This window comes from Gadus chalcogrammus, chromosome 7 (assembly GCF_026213295.1).
Source record: "Gadus chalcogrammus isolate NIFS_2021 chromosome 7, NIFS_Gcha_1.0, whole genome shotgun sequence".
Lineage (NCBI taxonomy): Eukaryota > Metazoa > Chordata > Actinopteri > Gadiformes > Gadidae > Gadus > Gadus chalcogrammus.
This window is the reverse complement of record NC_079418.1, coordinates 6,715,464-6,731,605: the sequence shown is the minus strand read 5'-3', so window position 1 is coordinate 6,731,605 and position 16,142 is coordinate 6,715,464. Positions and strand designations below refer to the sequence as shown.

General features: G+C 43.7%; 1 protein-coding gene across 6 annotated transcripts; it reads left to right on the top strand.

Annotated features, from left to right (window-relative positions):
• Positions 1–143: 143 nt before the first annotated feature.
• On the top strand, positions 144–15,981 carry ddx4 (DEAD (Asp-Glu-Ala-Asp) box polypeptide 4). Of its 6 annotated transcripts, none has more exons than XM_056595117.1 (23): positions 144–251; positions 873–924; positions 1,008–1,047; positions 1,136–1,192; positions 1,268–1,318; positions 1,402–1,440; positions 1,545–1,565; positions 1,652–1,708; positions 1,812–1,844; positions 1,927–1,983; positions 2,216–2,248; positions 2,331–2,366; positions 2,764–2,799; positions 3,185–3,327; positions 7,442–7,594; positions 8,225–8,379; positions 8,817–8,946; positions 9,822–9,988; positions 12,166–12,311; positions 12,656–12,755; positions 14,365–14,635; positions 15,138–15,245; positions 15,534–15,981. In XM_056595117.1, exons 2-23 carry the CDS (start codon positions 901–903, stop codon positions 15,612–15,614), a joined length of 1,938 nt encoding a protein of 645 aa, XP_056451092.1. In that variant the 5' UTR covers positions 144–251; positions 873–900; the 3' UTR covers positions 15,615–15,981. The 6 variants fall into 6 exon arrangements, with proteins under 6 accessions (XP_056451092.1, XP_056451093.1, XP_056451094.1 ...); XM_056595118.1 differs by having other exon boundaries at positions 1,271–1,318; positions 15,534–15,980; XM_056595119.1 differs by lacking the exon at positions 1,927–1,983 and having other exon boundaries at positions 15,534–15,980.
• Positions 15,982–16,142: the final 161 nt, after the last annotated feature.

The window sequence follows — 16,142 nt, the reverse complement described above, 5'->3', positions numbered from 1 at the left end:
CGAAGGAAATTACACACGATACAAGGTTTTATCGGCGAACAACATTTGACGACGAATGCCTAGAAGTGTCCGTGATTGGCGGATGCAATCCGAGCAGGTGATTGACAGCCGTGCGAGCCTGTCGCAGGTCGAGGGGCCGGCCAGCCCCCTGATACTATATCGTCGACGATGTGCTTGCCCGCGCTCTCTTGACCAACAGGTGCGCGGAAGACGGACGTGCTTCGCCGAGCTCCAGAACTCCGTTCCTGCATGTAAAGTTACAATACGCTATTTAATAATTTAATTATTATACTTTAATGACTACTGGATCATGAGCGAAAAGTAATTAAACAAATGACGCGAAGTTGGAAGTTTTAATTGTTAAATTTAAATCCAGCTAACGTTAGCAGCCTCGAGTTCAGGTTCAAGGTGACTAAGTGGGCGACCTTTTCGCAAATATGACTTTAAATTCCGGGCGAACACGCATTTAAGGGTTATGTCGTCTATTTAACTAACTTTTACACTATTTAACCTGATCAACGTTACGTGTTCGCCGCTAGCTGAAGTTGGACGTTAGCTAAGGCCACATGGCACATTAGCGGCCCACGCCGCTAGCTTACGCCGAACCTTTCGCCCATCGCTTACACATGTTTTAGTAGTCCGGTGTTTCCCCGTCAATTTTATATATATTAAGAAGCTTTATATTTTGGACTTATTGGCGAAAGTGTTTAAGGTTAATTAACTTGGCATAATTAACTTTGAAAAGTCGCAGGGTAAATGGCCCCTACAGGGCGCGTGTCATGCGGCAGTAATGGCGAACTTGTTCAAATGTTAATGCTTCTGTTTCTGTCCCCTGGACTTAACCAACACTTTATTGGTCAATATCCTTTTAGAAAATACTGAAATACTCCACCGTGGATAATGGGTGACGAGTGGGAAGAAGAGGTAATAATCTGCAATCGAATTTGGTCTCTAAATGAACTGGCAATGGCGCATTATTTATAAGTGTCAATGTCTCTTGATCACAGGAAACTAAGACCACCACGTCAGGTTTGTCATCAAATGGTGGTAAGTTAATCGCCGTCATTAATTGGTGGTCGATGTTCTGCTTGGTTATCTGTATTTTTTTTAATTGATGCAATATAATTTCCTCTAGTCTCTAACGGGACGTCCTCATGGAATAGTGGAGGAGGTGGTGGAGTAGACAACAATGGTGAGATAATCTCTTGCATTTAAAACTGCAAAACGTGAATGGAAAGTATAATTATGAGTTCATAATTGCTCCAAGCAGGCAATAAACGAGGATTCTTTGGAGGTGGGGGAGATTCTGGGGGAAGAGGTAAGTAAGTTTTAATTTTGATATCATCTATAGTTTACTTTATTTAAGCTGAAAGGTTTAATACTATTCTTATTTCTCCAAAGGTCGTGGAGGAAGAGGAGGATTTAAAGGTTTTTCTTCTGGTGATTATAATATTAAATATGTTTTTATGTTTAAATGACGATTATGTGGTGGGGGGGGTTGTGTGAACAAGCTACAAACTTAAAGACGTCTTTGTCTCATACAGGTGGAGACGACAACGGAAATGGTGAGTTTAAAACTATTAATCCATGGGCTGGTGTTACGGTGTGATATTGCCTCCCAGTGACTGACTAGGTGGTTCGGTTGTCTTAGATACGGAGGGAAGCTCCGGTGGAGGAAGAGGAGGTTTCAGAGGGAGAGGAGGAAGAGGTGATGATGGGTCTTTTTGCAGATCTTGTTACTTAAACATGAGTTATTTAATGGCTTTGGTGCCATGGAACACATGTTAATAAGTACTTGATTTAACCACCAGGGGGCGGCAGAGGCTTTAGGAGCGATTCTGGAGGTATGTTAGATTGATTTAACTATCAGATTTGTGTAGACAGTTCGCCTACACTTGTGTTTCATAATTTATTTATTTTTTGAAGATGATGGAAATCAAGATGGTGGCTCTGGTAGAAGAGGTGGGCAGGGCTCTTTCAGAGGTACAGCCAATGCCCTCCCAGAAAACAATCTTCCTTTCTATGTATAGTATTTTTTTCCCCAAAATGTAACAATGTATGTAAAACTTCCCCCACAAAAAGTCCCCCAAAACTATGATGCTTACATGATGGAATATGATTTTCATATATATATCTTTATTTTTTCTACCCATATTATAGTAAGCATCAATTTAATTATGTTTCTCAATTAATACCAAGTTGTGTCTCTTGTTAGGTGGATCCCAAGAGGAAAGGGGAGGAGGTGGAGGTAAAGTGCCTAGACTACGATTTTGTAACAGACTGAGAACCTGCTGTAGTTCAAATCCCTGTCTAACCCTTTTCATCACTAGGTTATCGTGGAAAAGACGAGGATAACTTCTCTAAAGGTGACTAGCTCATGTCTTGATCGAAATCTACACTTCGATTGCCACAGGTGTTTCTGCATTTACGATAACATTCAGGGCGTTAAACAGACGCCTTTATCCAAAGCGACTTACAATAAGTACATTTGTCAAAATATTGCTGTCGGTACAGTCCAGATGTTCATTGAACCAAGAACTAGGAATCACTAGGTTAACCCATTCCCCGTATACAACTAAGATAGATAGGATAAGATGCTACACCATGCCAATCAATTGCTGCTCCAGCTATAGTTTGTAATCCGTGTTGAGCTAAACAATGCCTGTCTTCCTTCGGGGGTACAGCTCTAAGCCCCCCCGGTTCCAGTTCAGACCTTCTGAGTTCAGCGTTTAATCACTAACCCTTCCTACGTTTCTGTTTCAGTTTCTACCGGTGACGGAGAAACCGAAGGGGATGAAAGTAAGTCTCCTGATATTTGTTGATGCGCTCCACCACTTTGCTGTGAGTCGACTGCATATCATGATATGGATTTTTTTATGACCGATACCGTTTTCTTTCTTTCATTTTTCATAAGCCTTAGGCGTTGGCCGATACCGATATTTGGAGCCAATACTGCTTTTGCTCCCTTAATTTGCGTCATAAAAATTACACAATGACAAATGTTACAAATCTCAATTAAAAAAAATGAACAATTATTGAACTGTCTGTAAATCATGCTGGGGAAAATGGTAAAATTAAACAGCGGGAGAAAAAGTCGTCCGATACACCCAAGAAAAGTAAATATCGGCCTGCCGATATGTCGGGTGGATCACTAACCCTTACCCCGTGTTCCTTCCCTCCCGAGGACCGAAGGTGACATACGTCCCCCCGCCGCTGGCCGAGGACGAGGACACCATCTTCGCCCACTACGCGTCGGGAATTAACTTCAACAAGTACGACGACATCCTGGTGGACGTTAGCGGCCTCAACCCCCCCCAGGCCATCTATGTGAGTGTGTGCCCCCCCCACCCTCTATTAATGCTTAAAGGTTGTATCATCGATTCTAGGCCGACACATAAATGATCACATTCATCTGATCTTTCCACGCGATCTGCTAGCTGCCCGACCCATAAGCAGGCCGTCAAAAACTCTCGTCTCGGTAGGCAGCCTATGCTCCGAGATCGTACACAAAACAAATGGTACTACCAACCACCCAAAACCAAAATAAAAAGTATTCCAACTGGGGCTGGGCAATAATTCGAATACGATTATTAATCACGATAAAACTTGCGTAGATTACAACGATAAGCATTATACAAAATGCTCGATTATTAAAAAAAAAAAAAAAAAAAGGTTCTGATATGGATTTACCTAACAGCCAATCACACAGCAGAAATAAACCTCTACAAACATTTGAGATTGTTGCCTCCCTGCCAAAGGAGTTTGATGTGAAAGTCACTCACAGATCTTTTAGTTTTGAACACATTATTTTATGTAGCATAATATATGGTTTTACAATGTTTACATTTTGCACTTGCATAAGCACTACGTAGTTAATATTTTATATATTAAAGTTCAGTTCATGTGCCCGGGCCATTGTTAATCCACTTTTTTACTTTTTATGTATTGGTTGTGCCTAGTGTTGCTTTCGTCAACGAAAATTATGACTAAATATCGTCGTCAACGACCCTTTATCACGTGAGGAAAACGATGGTTGTTCTGTCTTGTCCCTTTGTTCTGTTCTATGTTCTATTTGTTATGCTCCAGCCTGCATGGAGAATACCATTCAAAATTCCTAGTACCTGTGTACATGGCGAAATAAAGAAAATTGAATTGAGACGAGACGCAACGTAAATGCTGATCATGTGACAATAACTATAATTCAATGCATAATGCAACATTGTTGACGAATAAAAACTAGACTAAATGTGTTTTTCAAAATAATGCTCTGCGAAAATGTCTTCATTTTCGTTGACCAAAACTAGTCGAGAAAAATTGTTTATTTTATTTATTTCTGGGGCTGCATCAGGTTACGTTACTTCCTGAATCCCCGCTCGTCGCGGCATTATTTAGATTCACAAGACGCAGCTGTGGTGGTAGCGTTAATGAAAACGTAAGGCCCTTTCCACACTAATCCGGGTAAATATAAAAACGTACAACTTGTAACTGAAGGTACATTGCACAGAGAAATCATCATTTCCATTTCCCCTGCCATTTTTTTTAGATGAGCGCAAGCTTGTGGCAGTGTCATGGCAACCGAACGCCATCGTATCTGAAAGCCTCCGTCTACCCTGACCACACGACAACGCGAACCCAGCGTTTTCATAATTTTCCACCTCAGCGATCGTTTTTGAAAAGTATCGTTTTCAGTGTCGGAATTCGCCGTTCTTATGTGGACGGTTGGTTTGGTTGGTCAAATAAATACGTTGTAAATTCATATCAGTGTCTTCCATTTCTGGAATAGATGTATTCTTGAGTCTATAAGGTAACAATAATATAATAATACGATTATCTGGTTTGAATTGTGAAATGGGTTCGGCAAAAATAAAATGTTGGTTTTGTCAATAACTACTAGGTAGCCTACTTATACAAGGCCTATATTGACTGAGTTAAATAGAATTGCATTACAAAAAAGTGACTGCTTTAGTCAAATCTGCTTTGACTAAAACTAGACTAAAATAGTGATGGATATTTCTGACTAAAATAAGACTAAAATGCTCAGACTTTTAGTCGACTGAAACTTGACTAGACTGAAAAGAGTATGAACGTGACTAAAACTAATAAAAACTAAAATGACGGCTTGAGACAAAGACTAGACTAAAACTAAAATTAAAACTGGCCGCCAAAAACAACATTAGTTGTGCCTCTACAAGATAGCAATCACCCACAAGGGGTGGCTGTTGTGGGGTTTTGCACTGCGTTCATTATCGTTTTTACTGGAAACACGGAAGGGAGGGGTGAGCGAGCGGGCTCAGTTTGTTTGGGATCTCGCTTCAAATACCAACAGAAGTGACGTCACCCAACATCGCTGATACATCCTTTACGGCCACAGCAACATTGCCTTAAAACCAAGAGCTAAAGGAATCAATTGGGGCTGCAACAACAAATCGATTACTAAAAGCATTGGCAATGAATTTGGTCATCGATTCGTTGAGACACGCGATGCGTCACTCGTAGGCGCTTCACTGTTTAAAGCCAGCCACCGACAGGTTGGTTCATGCATGCCCACAGCGAGCTTTAGTGTGAGCGACCACAGCTTGTATTTTGGTCCTTAACCCATTGGCGCCGGATGCTGCGTAGCGCAGCATAGCCCCTCCTGCCGGTTGCTGCGTAGCGCAACATAGGCTTTCCTGCCGGTTGCTGCGTAGCGCAGCATTTTGTACAAGTGCTGTTTTCATGACGAATGCAGCATATAACTCACTCTGGTTGGTTAAAAATACACATGGGGTGGGTCTTAAGGCTTTGGTAAAGATCAGGAGACCACCAAAACGAACTTTGGTTGGCTGAAAATCACGTCAATCAATCATATAGCCACGCGATATTCTATGTTTGTTTTTAGCGACGCGTCTAGCTGGCGACCGAGAAGTAGCAATGAACATGGAGGATTTTGATAGCGATGGCAGTGATATTGTCATAGAATTCAAGGGATTTGAGTATGAGAATGAGGACGAGAATGATTTTGTGCCGGTTGATCCACTGGATCGGATTCCAACGAATCGGTACGCGCAACAGGTACGAGCTCAGACCCCCGCGACCTCAAGTGGACCCCGGTCCCGAAAACAGAAATGAAAACATTCCTCGGGCTGTGTCTTTGCTTTGGAATTTTAAAGCTACCAGCACGCCGCGATTACTGGAGGCAAACTAAGTGGCTCTACCAAACAAATGTCAAGGGACCGTTTCGACATGATCTGGAGGTAAATATTTATGTTTTCTTTTCTTGTGCTCTCTTCCGAGTTCCATTCTCTTCTCTTAGAAAACGGAATGGCCAGTAATGATAGTGGTGCTATAGCAATTACTAATGGTGATGATGGTTGATATTGAATAAATACAATGATGTTAGTTATAAATACAATAATGGAATAATTAATAAATAGTAATACAATTATGAATATAAATACTATAAATAACATAATACAAATAAACACAATGATGGAAATAAATGTCAGGCTCAAATTCTTTGTTATATATGCATTTTCAGATATCTCCATCTAGAAGATAACTTGGACCCTTGGATAAATCCGATAATCTGTGGAAGATCCAGCGGTTCATGGACCTCCTCTTGCATCAGTTCCAGGCCCTCTATGAGGTCAATGGGTTTGTGAGCGTGGATGAGTCCATGGTAAAATACAAGGGACGCCTTGCCTTCCGGCAGTACCTCCCCATGAAGCCGGTGAAGTGGGGGATAAAGGTGTGGGTCATGGCAGAGAGCAATACAGGCTACATAAACAATTTTCAAGTTTACACAGGGGCCATTGCAGGCAAGACCGAGACAGGCCTGGCTTACCGAATTGTGTCAGACCTGGCTAAACCGTATTTTGGGTCAAACTTGTGTTTACATGGACAACTTTTACACCAGCGTGAAGTTGTTGCTGGATCTGCAGGTCAGGGGTGTGCCTTTACCATGCTTTGGTTAAAATGTTATTTGTTGTATTTTATATCATTGATTTATACTGTTTTTTCTTCTTAATCTTGTTTTGAGAATGTTTTTAAAATGTTGCTGTTATGGTTGTGCTCAGGGAGCATGTTTTAATAAAACCTGTAGTTCTTACCTTTAAAATGCTTTTTATTTCATGTTTCTAGGTGCTCCAGAGGCTTAGATATTAAGGTTTATGTAGACGTTGACAATTCTTACTATTTTCTCAGAAAAACCTCAGGAAATGAGGTTCTTTTTCCTAGAATAGCATAGGATTTTAGCAGGCGTTTTTAGCAGGCGTTTTAGGCATAAATAGGTTAACACTGGACTGTAGGCCTATTTAAAAGTGTACCTTCACTGTCGTTGGGTTATAAAAAACCCTTCAACTCAGTATCCGTCTAGTCCTACCAAAAACTGTCAGCTGCTGCTGCAGACAGCTGTTTTGTAAAGCGTCTATTATTAATATTATCGTGTCTCTCCTCGATCCAGACGTTCAAGGAGGCATGCCTGTGTGAGTCTTTGGAGAGGAACGTGGCCAAGTCGGGCTACGTGAAGCCCACCCCGGTGCAGAAGCACGGCATCCCCATCATCGCCGCTGGCCGGGACATCATGGCCTGCGCCCAAACCGGCTCCGGAAAGACTGTAAGATACCCCGGCAAGACCAGGACCATTTACACTACTACACACTACACGCACTACTAGTGTGTAGTAGTGTAAACAAATCATCTGCGCCTAGTCTACTGAAAACGTCGGACATATATCGTATTACATTACAAGGGAGATACAATCTTTAACGTTTTTTTTAATCTATTTTTAAAAAGGTGTTAACAAATAAAATGGCTTTTAAAATTTGAAGAGCTACTGAAATCATCCAACATGTGTTACTGTACAAGGCAGGCAATTGTTACGTTCTTTTACAAGAACATTACAACTCATTTGTCTTCAATTGGCATGCTTTGAATGTAACATTCGTAATTTTGAGTATCGAGAAAAACGCTCCACAAATATAAGGCATTAATTAAACTGCAACCTCTTCATCAGCAAACGTCTATCTGACGAGATGTGTCTCCTCATGGTCTCTCCAAGTCTCACCTGGTAGCCTCACTCTCCTAGTGGTCTCTTCTCACTCTCTCCTCGCCAACTCCTGGTCTCCCCTCTCACTCTCACCTGGCCTCCTCTCCCCCAGACGGCTTTCCTGCTGCCCATCCATCCCCCCACCTAGTCTCTCCTCCCGGACTCCCCTCACTGTCTCCACTGCTCTCCTCTCCCCAGGCGGCCTTCCTGCTGCCCATCCTCCAGAAGCTGATGGCGGACGGTGTGGCGGCCAGCTCCTTCAGTGAGCAACAGGAGCCCGAGGCCATCATCGTGGCCCCCACCCGCGAGCTCATCAACCAGATCTTCCTGGAGGCCCGCAAGTTTGCTCATGGGTCCGTGGCAAGATTAGTTTATTGCATGTTTGTCCTCTGGTGAAGGGATTGTTTATCGGATTGCATCATGGGAGTTGGTGTCCATAATGACAGAACTTAACGATTTAATTACAAAACCATGACTAAAAAACTGTTACTAATGCAATACCTAACATTACTTGCGTTTTATTCTTTCTGTTTTTCCTTGGGTGTAGGGTTTGTTCAGAATGCAGCATGGAAGTTTGTGACATAATGACATAAAAGGCAGATGCTTTTCTCCAAAGCGACTTAAAATAAGTGCAAGTGCCGCCCTGGCAATCTAGATGTGTATAAATCTGGTGCTTAATGTGTTGAAGGCATATTCATGTAGCTGAATGTCAGAGCTTGATGAGTGACTGATTAAAGAAGCGTTGGTAGATGTGGTTTTCAGATGTTCTTGTCTGCCCTCCTCCCTGTAGGACCTGCGTGCGTCCAGTGGTGTTGTACGGAGGGATCAGCACGGGGCATCAGATCAGAGACCTTTTGAGGGGCTGCAACGTGCTCTGTGGCACCCCAGGGAGGCTGATGGACATGATCGGGAGAGGGAAGGTGAGTCGTCATCTTGTTCACAGAGGTGTGTTCGGACTTGCTCGAAATCCGTCCAGCGGTGTTGATGGTGTGACCATGGCAACAGTGTTGTTGGTAAGATAGGATTGTCAAGAGATCAGCGAGGAGTGGAACTTGGGGAGAATCTTTCCGTCCATTTCTCGGTCTATGTCAATCTTTCTGTCTGTCCCCATCTCTGTCCCCGTCTTCCTCCCTCCCCATGCTTCTCACCCTTTTAAGAATTGCATTTCATTCGAATGTAGTCTTTTGATGTGATCCAGTCTTATCAACCGTTTGAGGAAGAGATTCCCTGATTAGTCAGAACTGAGCCGGACGTGGTCTGAACTTAACTGGTCTCGAACAGCGGAGGCGGCGGAGTCTAGAGCAGATCTTATCAGATGCTGTTTCACTCACTTAGCGCTGACGAACAGCTTAGGCCTTTCTAACAAATTACTCTTGAGATAAGCCCTAAATCTTGCCTGCTGGCTTGACGACGGATTGGTGTTGAGATTATAACGATGCTACTACTCTAATCTTTTCTGCTTTTGAATTAGATGCTTACTGCTTTAGTACTACTGTCTTTCTCGTGTGAATCTCCTCCAGTAGCAAAATCGTAAGGACAAATAAATGTACCCTATGAGATTGTGAAAATTGACCCAAAGACTAGTAACTGAAAAACTTAGTTTGGACCATGAATAAAGACCGAAAAGCCAGGACTCAAAACTTTTCATTGATTTAGTATTCATTGTTAGAGATGTATCGTTATAGGATTCTTACAATTTATTGATCATCACTATCTTGATATCATCAGTATCGAGGCCATGTATCTTGAGGTACCCTGTGATGCCCTCCCCTGACCCATTGGTTGTCGTCCCCAGGTGGGTCTGACCAAGCTGCGCTACCTGGTGATGGACGAGGCCGACCGCATGCTGGACATGGGCTTCGAGCCAGAGATGCGTCGCCTGGTGGGCTCTCCGGGTATGCCCTCGAAAGAGGAGCGCCAGACCCTGATGTTCAGCGCCACCTACCCAGAGGACATCCAGAGGTACGGGGAGCCGGGATGGACCTGGGTGTTTGTGTGTGTGTGTCAGGCATGCAAACTAGTCACCTTTCCGCTAGGGCTGCAACTAACGATTATTTTAATAATCGATTAATCTGTTGATTATCTTTTCGATGAATCGGATAGAATTTTTTTTTTAACAAGAAATTGGAATTGCCGCATCTTAATTCAAAAACTGAACATTACTTCAAATTCACAGTGCAGACTGAAGTGTAAAAACACCAAGTTATCTGATTGCCAGCCATGAAGTCCTTGTCGCGCCTGCTAATACATTCTCAATGGAGAGGTGAGTGGGCAGAGAGAAGGCGCAGCATTATGTCAGGCATCACGACAAGCGGAACTGTCGGGGAACTGTCGCTTCATGCTCGTCAAACGCATCTCTTCATGAAGCCGCGCGGCCAGCTGACTGCGCGAGCGGAAAGTCGTCTGCAATCTGAAACGGCCAAGCGTGTGGTTCGGTACGCCTCAGACCGGTAGGGAGGCTGCGGTATAGCCCAGCTCAGTTCCGACGTCTCGTTTCCACCGCCAACAGTACCCTTACGGTAGGCCGGATGTCAATCGCCGCGGCAGCTACGTAAACATCCCGAAGGTGAACGGCGATAACTGATTCCAAAAACATAACGAACATGTAACAAAAATGGTTACGTAAATAAAATATGCAAACGAACAGAGCTTCATCTCCCCGCAACCTTATATTGAAAACGTTCTCATCGATTCATCCAATGAGAGTGCAATCCCGTTGCCATGGCACATGGGTAAACAAATGATGAGGCACCACCACAAAAGTTAACTAACGATCGCTGTAGGCTTCAGTATCATGCAAGCACTTTATTTTATTTTTATTTTGTTCTGCGTCACAATTAGGGGTGGGTATTGCCAAAGAAGTCACGATTCGATTTGTATCACGATTCACATGCCACGATGCGATTCTATCACGATGCATCGCGATACTTGAATTATTGCGATGCATTGCGAATTTTCACTTAACAACACTTAAAAAAAGATTAAGCCATTACCAGTGGCTGACTGGCTGTGTATGATCTGGATAGTGTGTTCAATTGATAACTCAAAGCAACTCAATTCATACATAGCTGTATTTATTGACACATAAAACTTAAAATAAAACTTAAAATAACAAAATAAGGATAATCAGTGCCGTTTACATGGCCTCAGTGGTCCTTTAAACCAATGAAATGAAAACATTCAAACATTTCCCCTTTTGGAAGTAGCTGCCATTATAACAACAATATCATTTCATAAACATAAGAGGACAAACTGATGCCACAAAAAGTGAATAGGCTTTATAAAATTATATATAAAAAAAAAAAAAATCATTTTTTTAAAATTAATAATCGATTCTTGGCGTCAACAATCGATGCAGTAGATCGTGAAAATTAGAATCGCGATGCATCGTCATGACGATTATTTAGCACACCCCTAGTCACAATTGCATGCTTTAATAAAGTATTGTCTTCTTTAATAGGTCAATGCTCCACCTCCTTGTTTGCCCAAGCTAACGTCCATTATCCATAATAATAACCTCGCGGCTACTGTTTGTTTGTTTTTATCCTAATGTCACGCCCACTTTTGGCGGCGGAAACGCGAACTGTGCCTCAACTTTAAGAACCGAGCCCTCTGGTGGAAACGCGCCAAAAGAGAATTTCTCAGTGGTTGAGTCCAGTTTTGTTGATGCATAGTTTTGATATAGCCGAAGCAAGACTGAAGCATGCTGCAAAACAGCAAAAGCGGGCCATTGAGACACTGGTGCAGGCCAAGAAGAAAAATAAATATGGCATGCTCCTATTGCCCTGTTCTCCCACCTCTTTTTATTCTTAATATTCTTCTTGGAGAGTATTAACTATGTAATAAGTCATGTACCTATTGGGGCTGCCCTTGCCCATAATAACTAAATGCTTGTGACTAACCCTAATAAAGTAATAAAAAATGTAAAAGAAAACTCCCCGGAGTATGACCCTGGAACCCCCTAGTGGGTCTGTGTTTTTCTCAGCTTGCGCATCATTCTCAGCTCACGCATCACTCACCTTTTTCACTCTGAACCAGTTTGCATGCCTGGTGTGTGTTGGACGTGTAGGTGAAGCTGATAGACCTGTGTGGGTTGGACTTGTGTCGGTGAAGCTGATAGACTTGTGTCTCTTGAGTAGGATGGCAGGAGACTTCCTGAAGAAGGACTACCTCTTCCTAGCTGTGGGTGTGGTGGGCGGGGCCTGTTCTGACGTTGAGCAGAAGCTGGTCCAGGTCACCAAGTTCTCAAAGAGGGATCAGCTCCTGGAAATCCTGAAGAACACCGGTAAAGACTACTGGTCCCAGAATGGGCCAACCCATTTTGACTGAGTTTAAAGGGGTGATTTATTGACTTATAGTGGGTGTGTCCACCTAGACGTACGACGGACAGATGAGCAACGTTTGCTTCGGTACGCTTGGACTGATCTATCCATTGTACATCCAGGTGGACACTCCCACTTGTGATGTCCCCTAAACATAGGAAGAGGCCGATTTTCAAACGGTGACGCCTGTAGGAAAAATATAAACAACTAATTTCAGGTCACTTCTTTGGTCAATGATCCTTAATTTAAGATGAGTGGTACGACTTATTGATCTCAAGATGTCGTTGCTGGTGGTTTTGATTTGCAGGAACCGAGCGGACGATGGTGTTTGTTGAAACCAAGAGACAAGCCGACTTCATCGCCTCCTTCCTCTGCCAGGAAAACGTCGCCACCACAAGCATCCACGGGTTAGTGCCATTACCAAGCTATTGGGTCTTAGCTGGGAAAGGTTTGACTGCAATAAGGAATGGGGGACGAGCCCCAGGCAGGCTTGCATGTGTATATAGGGACTCTGTCATTGGGGTTTTAAAAGCTGATCAGTTACGGTTTCTTTAATGTGCGGCCATCTAATCCAATGCTCAATCCCTTTCTTAAACAGTTACATTAAAATATAGGCTAGAATCCCCTGCTTCTTAACAAACTCGAGCTGCCCGGTCTTTAAGCCTGATCTGACTGCACAGACCCGAAATAGACTACCGTATTTTCCGGACTATAAGTCGCGGGTTTTTTGTAGTTTGGCTTACCCTGCGACTTATATTTCGAAGCGATTTATATGCCAAAATTGTGCGTACATAATCTTCGGCCGCAAGATGGCACCGTCATTCATTAGGCCTACAACTGAACGCTGCAAGCCTACTGCACCACCGAATAAATTATATTCTCGTCGTCATCGTCCTCAATGTCCTCCGGTTCAACCAAAGCTACCCCAGCCTTAGCTGCAATGTTGTGCAACATAGCTGTCACACATATCACAGCGCATGACTTGGCCGGCGAAAACTGGAGCCCTCCGCTGGACTTGTGAAGGCATCCAAAGCGCAACTTCCACCTCCCGATCGCGCGCTCAGGTTTAGGACCGCGGCGCATACGCGTCCGGTGGAATCCCGGTGTCACTGAATTCGGTATACTCTCAGAACTACGAGTGGGACCGACACACCTATATTGCTATTGCAATTTTATTCAGTCTCTCCAGACTAAACGTTCTTGTTTAAATGTTTAAAAATAAATGCGTCTTATACACCGATGCGATGTATATATGTTTTTTTCCTCGTCATGGAGCATTTTTTGACTGATGCGACTAATACTCGGGAGCGACGTATAGTCCGGAAAATACGGTAGTAGTACTTTAAGGAAGATATTGAATATCATTTAAGTGGTATCATTTCGGCTGGGATTTTCATGCAATAGTGTAGCCTACCTGAAAAAAGACCGTGGTTCTCTGATGGCGCTCAGTCCTCCGTTCCTCCGGGAGTAATTTAATGTTCTCTAATTGAGGTTCATCCTACATTCTCCTGTGCTGTGTTCCGAGATCCATACTTCCATGAGTTCACTTAAACGTGGTACACTATCCGCACTTAGTGCGCAGATTTTCAAATGTCACTGTTGTTCCAAATCGAATACTCTGTGGTGTACTAACCGGAAATAAAGTTTGCGATTGCCGCCGCGGCTCGTCCCCGCAATAAACATCCCGCTTTATCTATAAAACTACAAAATGACTCCATTAATGCAAACTGTGGAAATGCGCCGACTTTGGCTCAGCCTGGCTCCGCCTCTTCCGCTACATAACTAAGGCGGCTTCCGTTGGGTACGAAAATTGTACATTGATCCACACTTTGCAGTTTGACCGTTTTGAGTACACCATTCGGGTCCTTTCAGTACACTTAATTTTTGCACGGATCTTAATTGGAACGTCCTACGTACTTGAAAACTAAGTGCAGTGAGTACATATAGTATGGATATTGGAACACACCACTGGTCTCTAATCGCGGTCAGTCATCCGTTCTGTTCCTTCCTTCACAGGGACCGGGAGCAGCGCGAGCGTGAGCAGGCCCTGGGGGACTTTCGCTCGGGGAAGTGTCCCGTCCTGGTGGCCACCTCCGTCGCCGCCCGAGGCCTGGACATCAAGGACGTTCAGCACGTGGTGAACTTCGACCTCCCCAACAACATAGACGACTACGTCCACCGCATCGGCCGCACTGGCCGCTGCGGGAACACGGGCCAGGCCGTCTCCTTCTACGACCCGGAGCAGGACAACCAGCTGGCCCGCTCGTTGGTCAAGATTCTCTGTAGTGTGAGTGAAACGTTAGGGCAACGGGGTTACAAGGGCTGTTACGCCGTAACGCCACCAACTGATCATCCGTTTGGGGACGATTTAAACGCCTTCTTCCTGAGTAGTAGTACTTCAGGAGGTAGAGCGGGTTGACTTGTAACCGGTAGGTTGCTAGTTCAATCCCCCCGACTTCTCCTAGTTGAGTGTCGAGGTGTCCCTGAGTGAGAAGCCTCACCCTGACTGCTCCGGACGAGCTGGCTGTGAGGGATCGACTCCACCGTCGATGTGTCAATGTGTGTATGATTGGGTGACATTTAGGCCATATTGTAAAGCCCTTTGAGTGGCCACTGGTTGGAAGAGCACTCTATTAATGCAGTCCATTTATACCCTGAACTCTTTGCGACACTAAGCTCTTGCAACGTCGATTTCTGTATTACCTGGGAGATTCCCGCCCCTCCCAAGTGTACAGAGGAGACGTTCCCCTCTGCTAGAAGGGAGCGACCCTTTGTTTTACTGTGTTCAGGCCCAGCAGGAGGTGCCGTCTTGGCTGGAGCAGTCTGCGCTGGGGGCCCACGGTACGAGCGGCTTCAACCCTGTGGGACGCGTGTTTGCCTCCACGGACTCCAGAAAGGTAATTCGTTCATAGAGTGCTAATTGTTTCTCTGCATAGTCTCACCCCTACATCGCCCCTTCATTACTCTCCTAAAATCACACTCCTCTTACACACTTAATGTATTTTTGTTTGTACATCCTAGCACTTAATGTACACACTTATGTATGCTGTACGTCCTTGGTTCTATGAAAATCCTTACTGTACCGACAGATATATTATTGTTGTTTCTCTTTCTTCTGACTAATGGACTTATTGTAAATCTCTTTGTATTAAAGCATCTGCTAAACGCCCTGAATGTTTCCACAGACCGGAGGCTTCCAGTCTGGCGGCTCAGACCAGTCCAGTGCGGCTCCCAGTGCTGCGGCCGATGAAGAAGAATGGGAGTAGAGGACTCCCTGTAACGGCCCCATGTTGAGTTTTTTTGTGTGCAGTGGAAATTTATTGGTCCGTGAAGTGACGAGTTATTAATTTAATTATTAGTTGAGTCTTTTTTATTTTAAATGTTGAACTGCATGCATTTTCTTCTCCGTCAGTTTTACTTCGGAGTGTTTCTGTTCTTTCTATTTTGTGAACTGTGATATTTGACGCGCTTTCGTATTAAAAACACGAAAGTCAAAAAATGAACGTCCCCATAAGAAAATAAATGTTCCGGACGACTGCCCTTGACCTGACTCGTCTAAATGATGTACGCTCCTGTTAAAGTTGGGTAAAAAACATTAAAATCTAAAGGATTTAACTGATGTCTGGTGTTTTGGTTATGTTGTCATTTAGTGACTTGCTATTGCACTGAATTCAAATTAAATGTATTTTATTTGTGGTTATCTATTAACAATGCATTCATGAATTGTCTGGCAGTATTGAAAATAGTTTGACAATATAATTAATTCTGACCCTGATCCACCGACTTGACTCAAA

Excerpts from the sequence above, each read along its gene's own strand:
- ddx4 (XM_056595117.1), top strand. The coding sequence starts at position 901 with ATGGGTGACGAGTGGGAAGAAGAG. Across the intron at positions 1,048-1,135 it reads AGGTTTGTCATCAAATGGTG|TCTCTAACGGGACGTCCTCA; the intron begins GTAAGTTAATCG and ends AATTTCCTCTAG. Across the intron at positions 3,328-7,441 it reads ACCCCCCCCAGGCCATCTAT|ACGTTCAAGGAGGCATGCCT; the intron begins GTGAGTGTGTGC and ends TCCTCGATCCAG.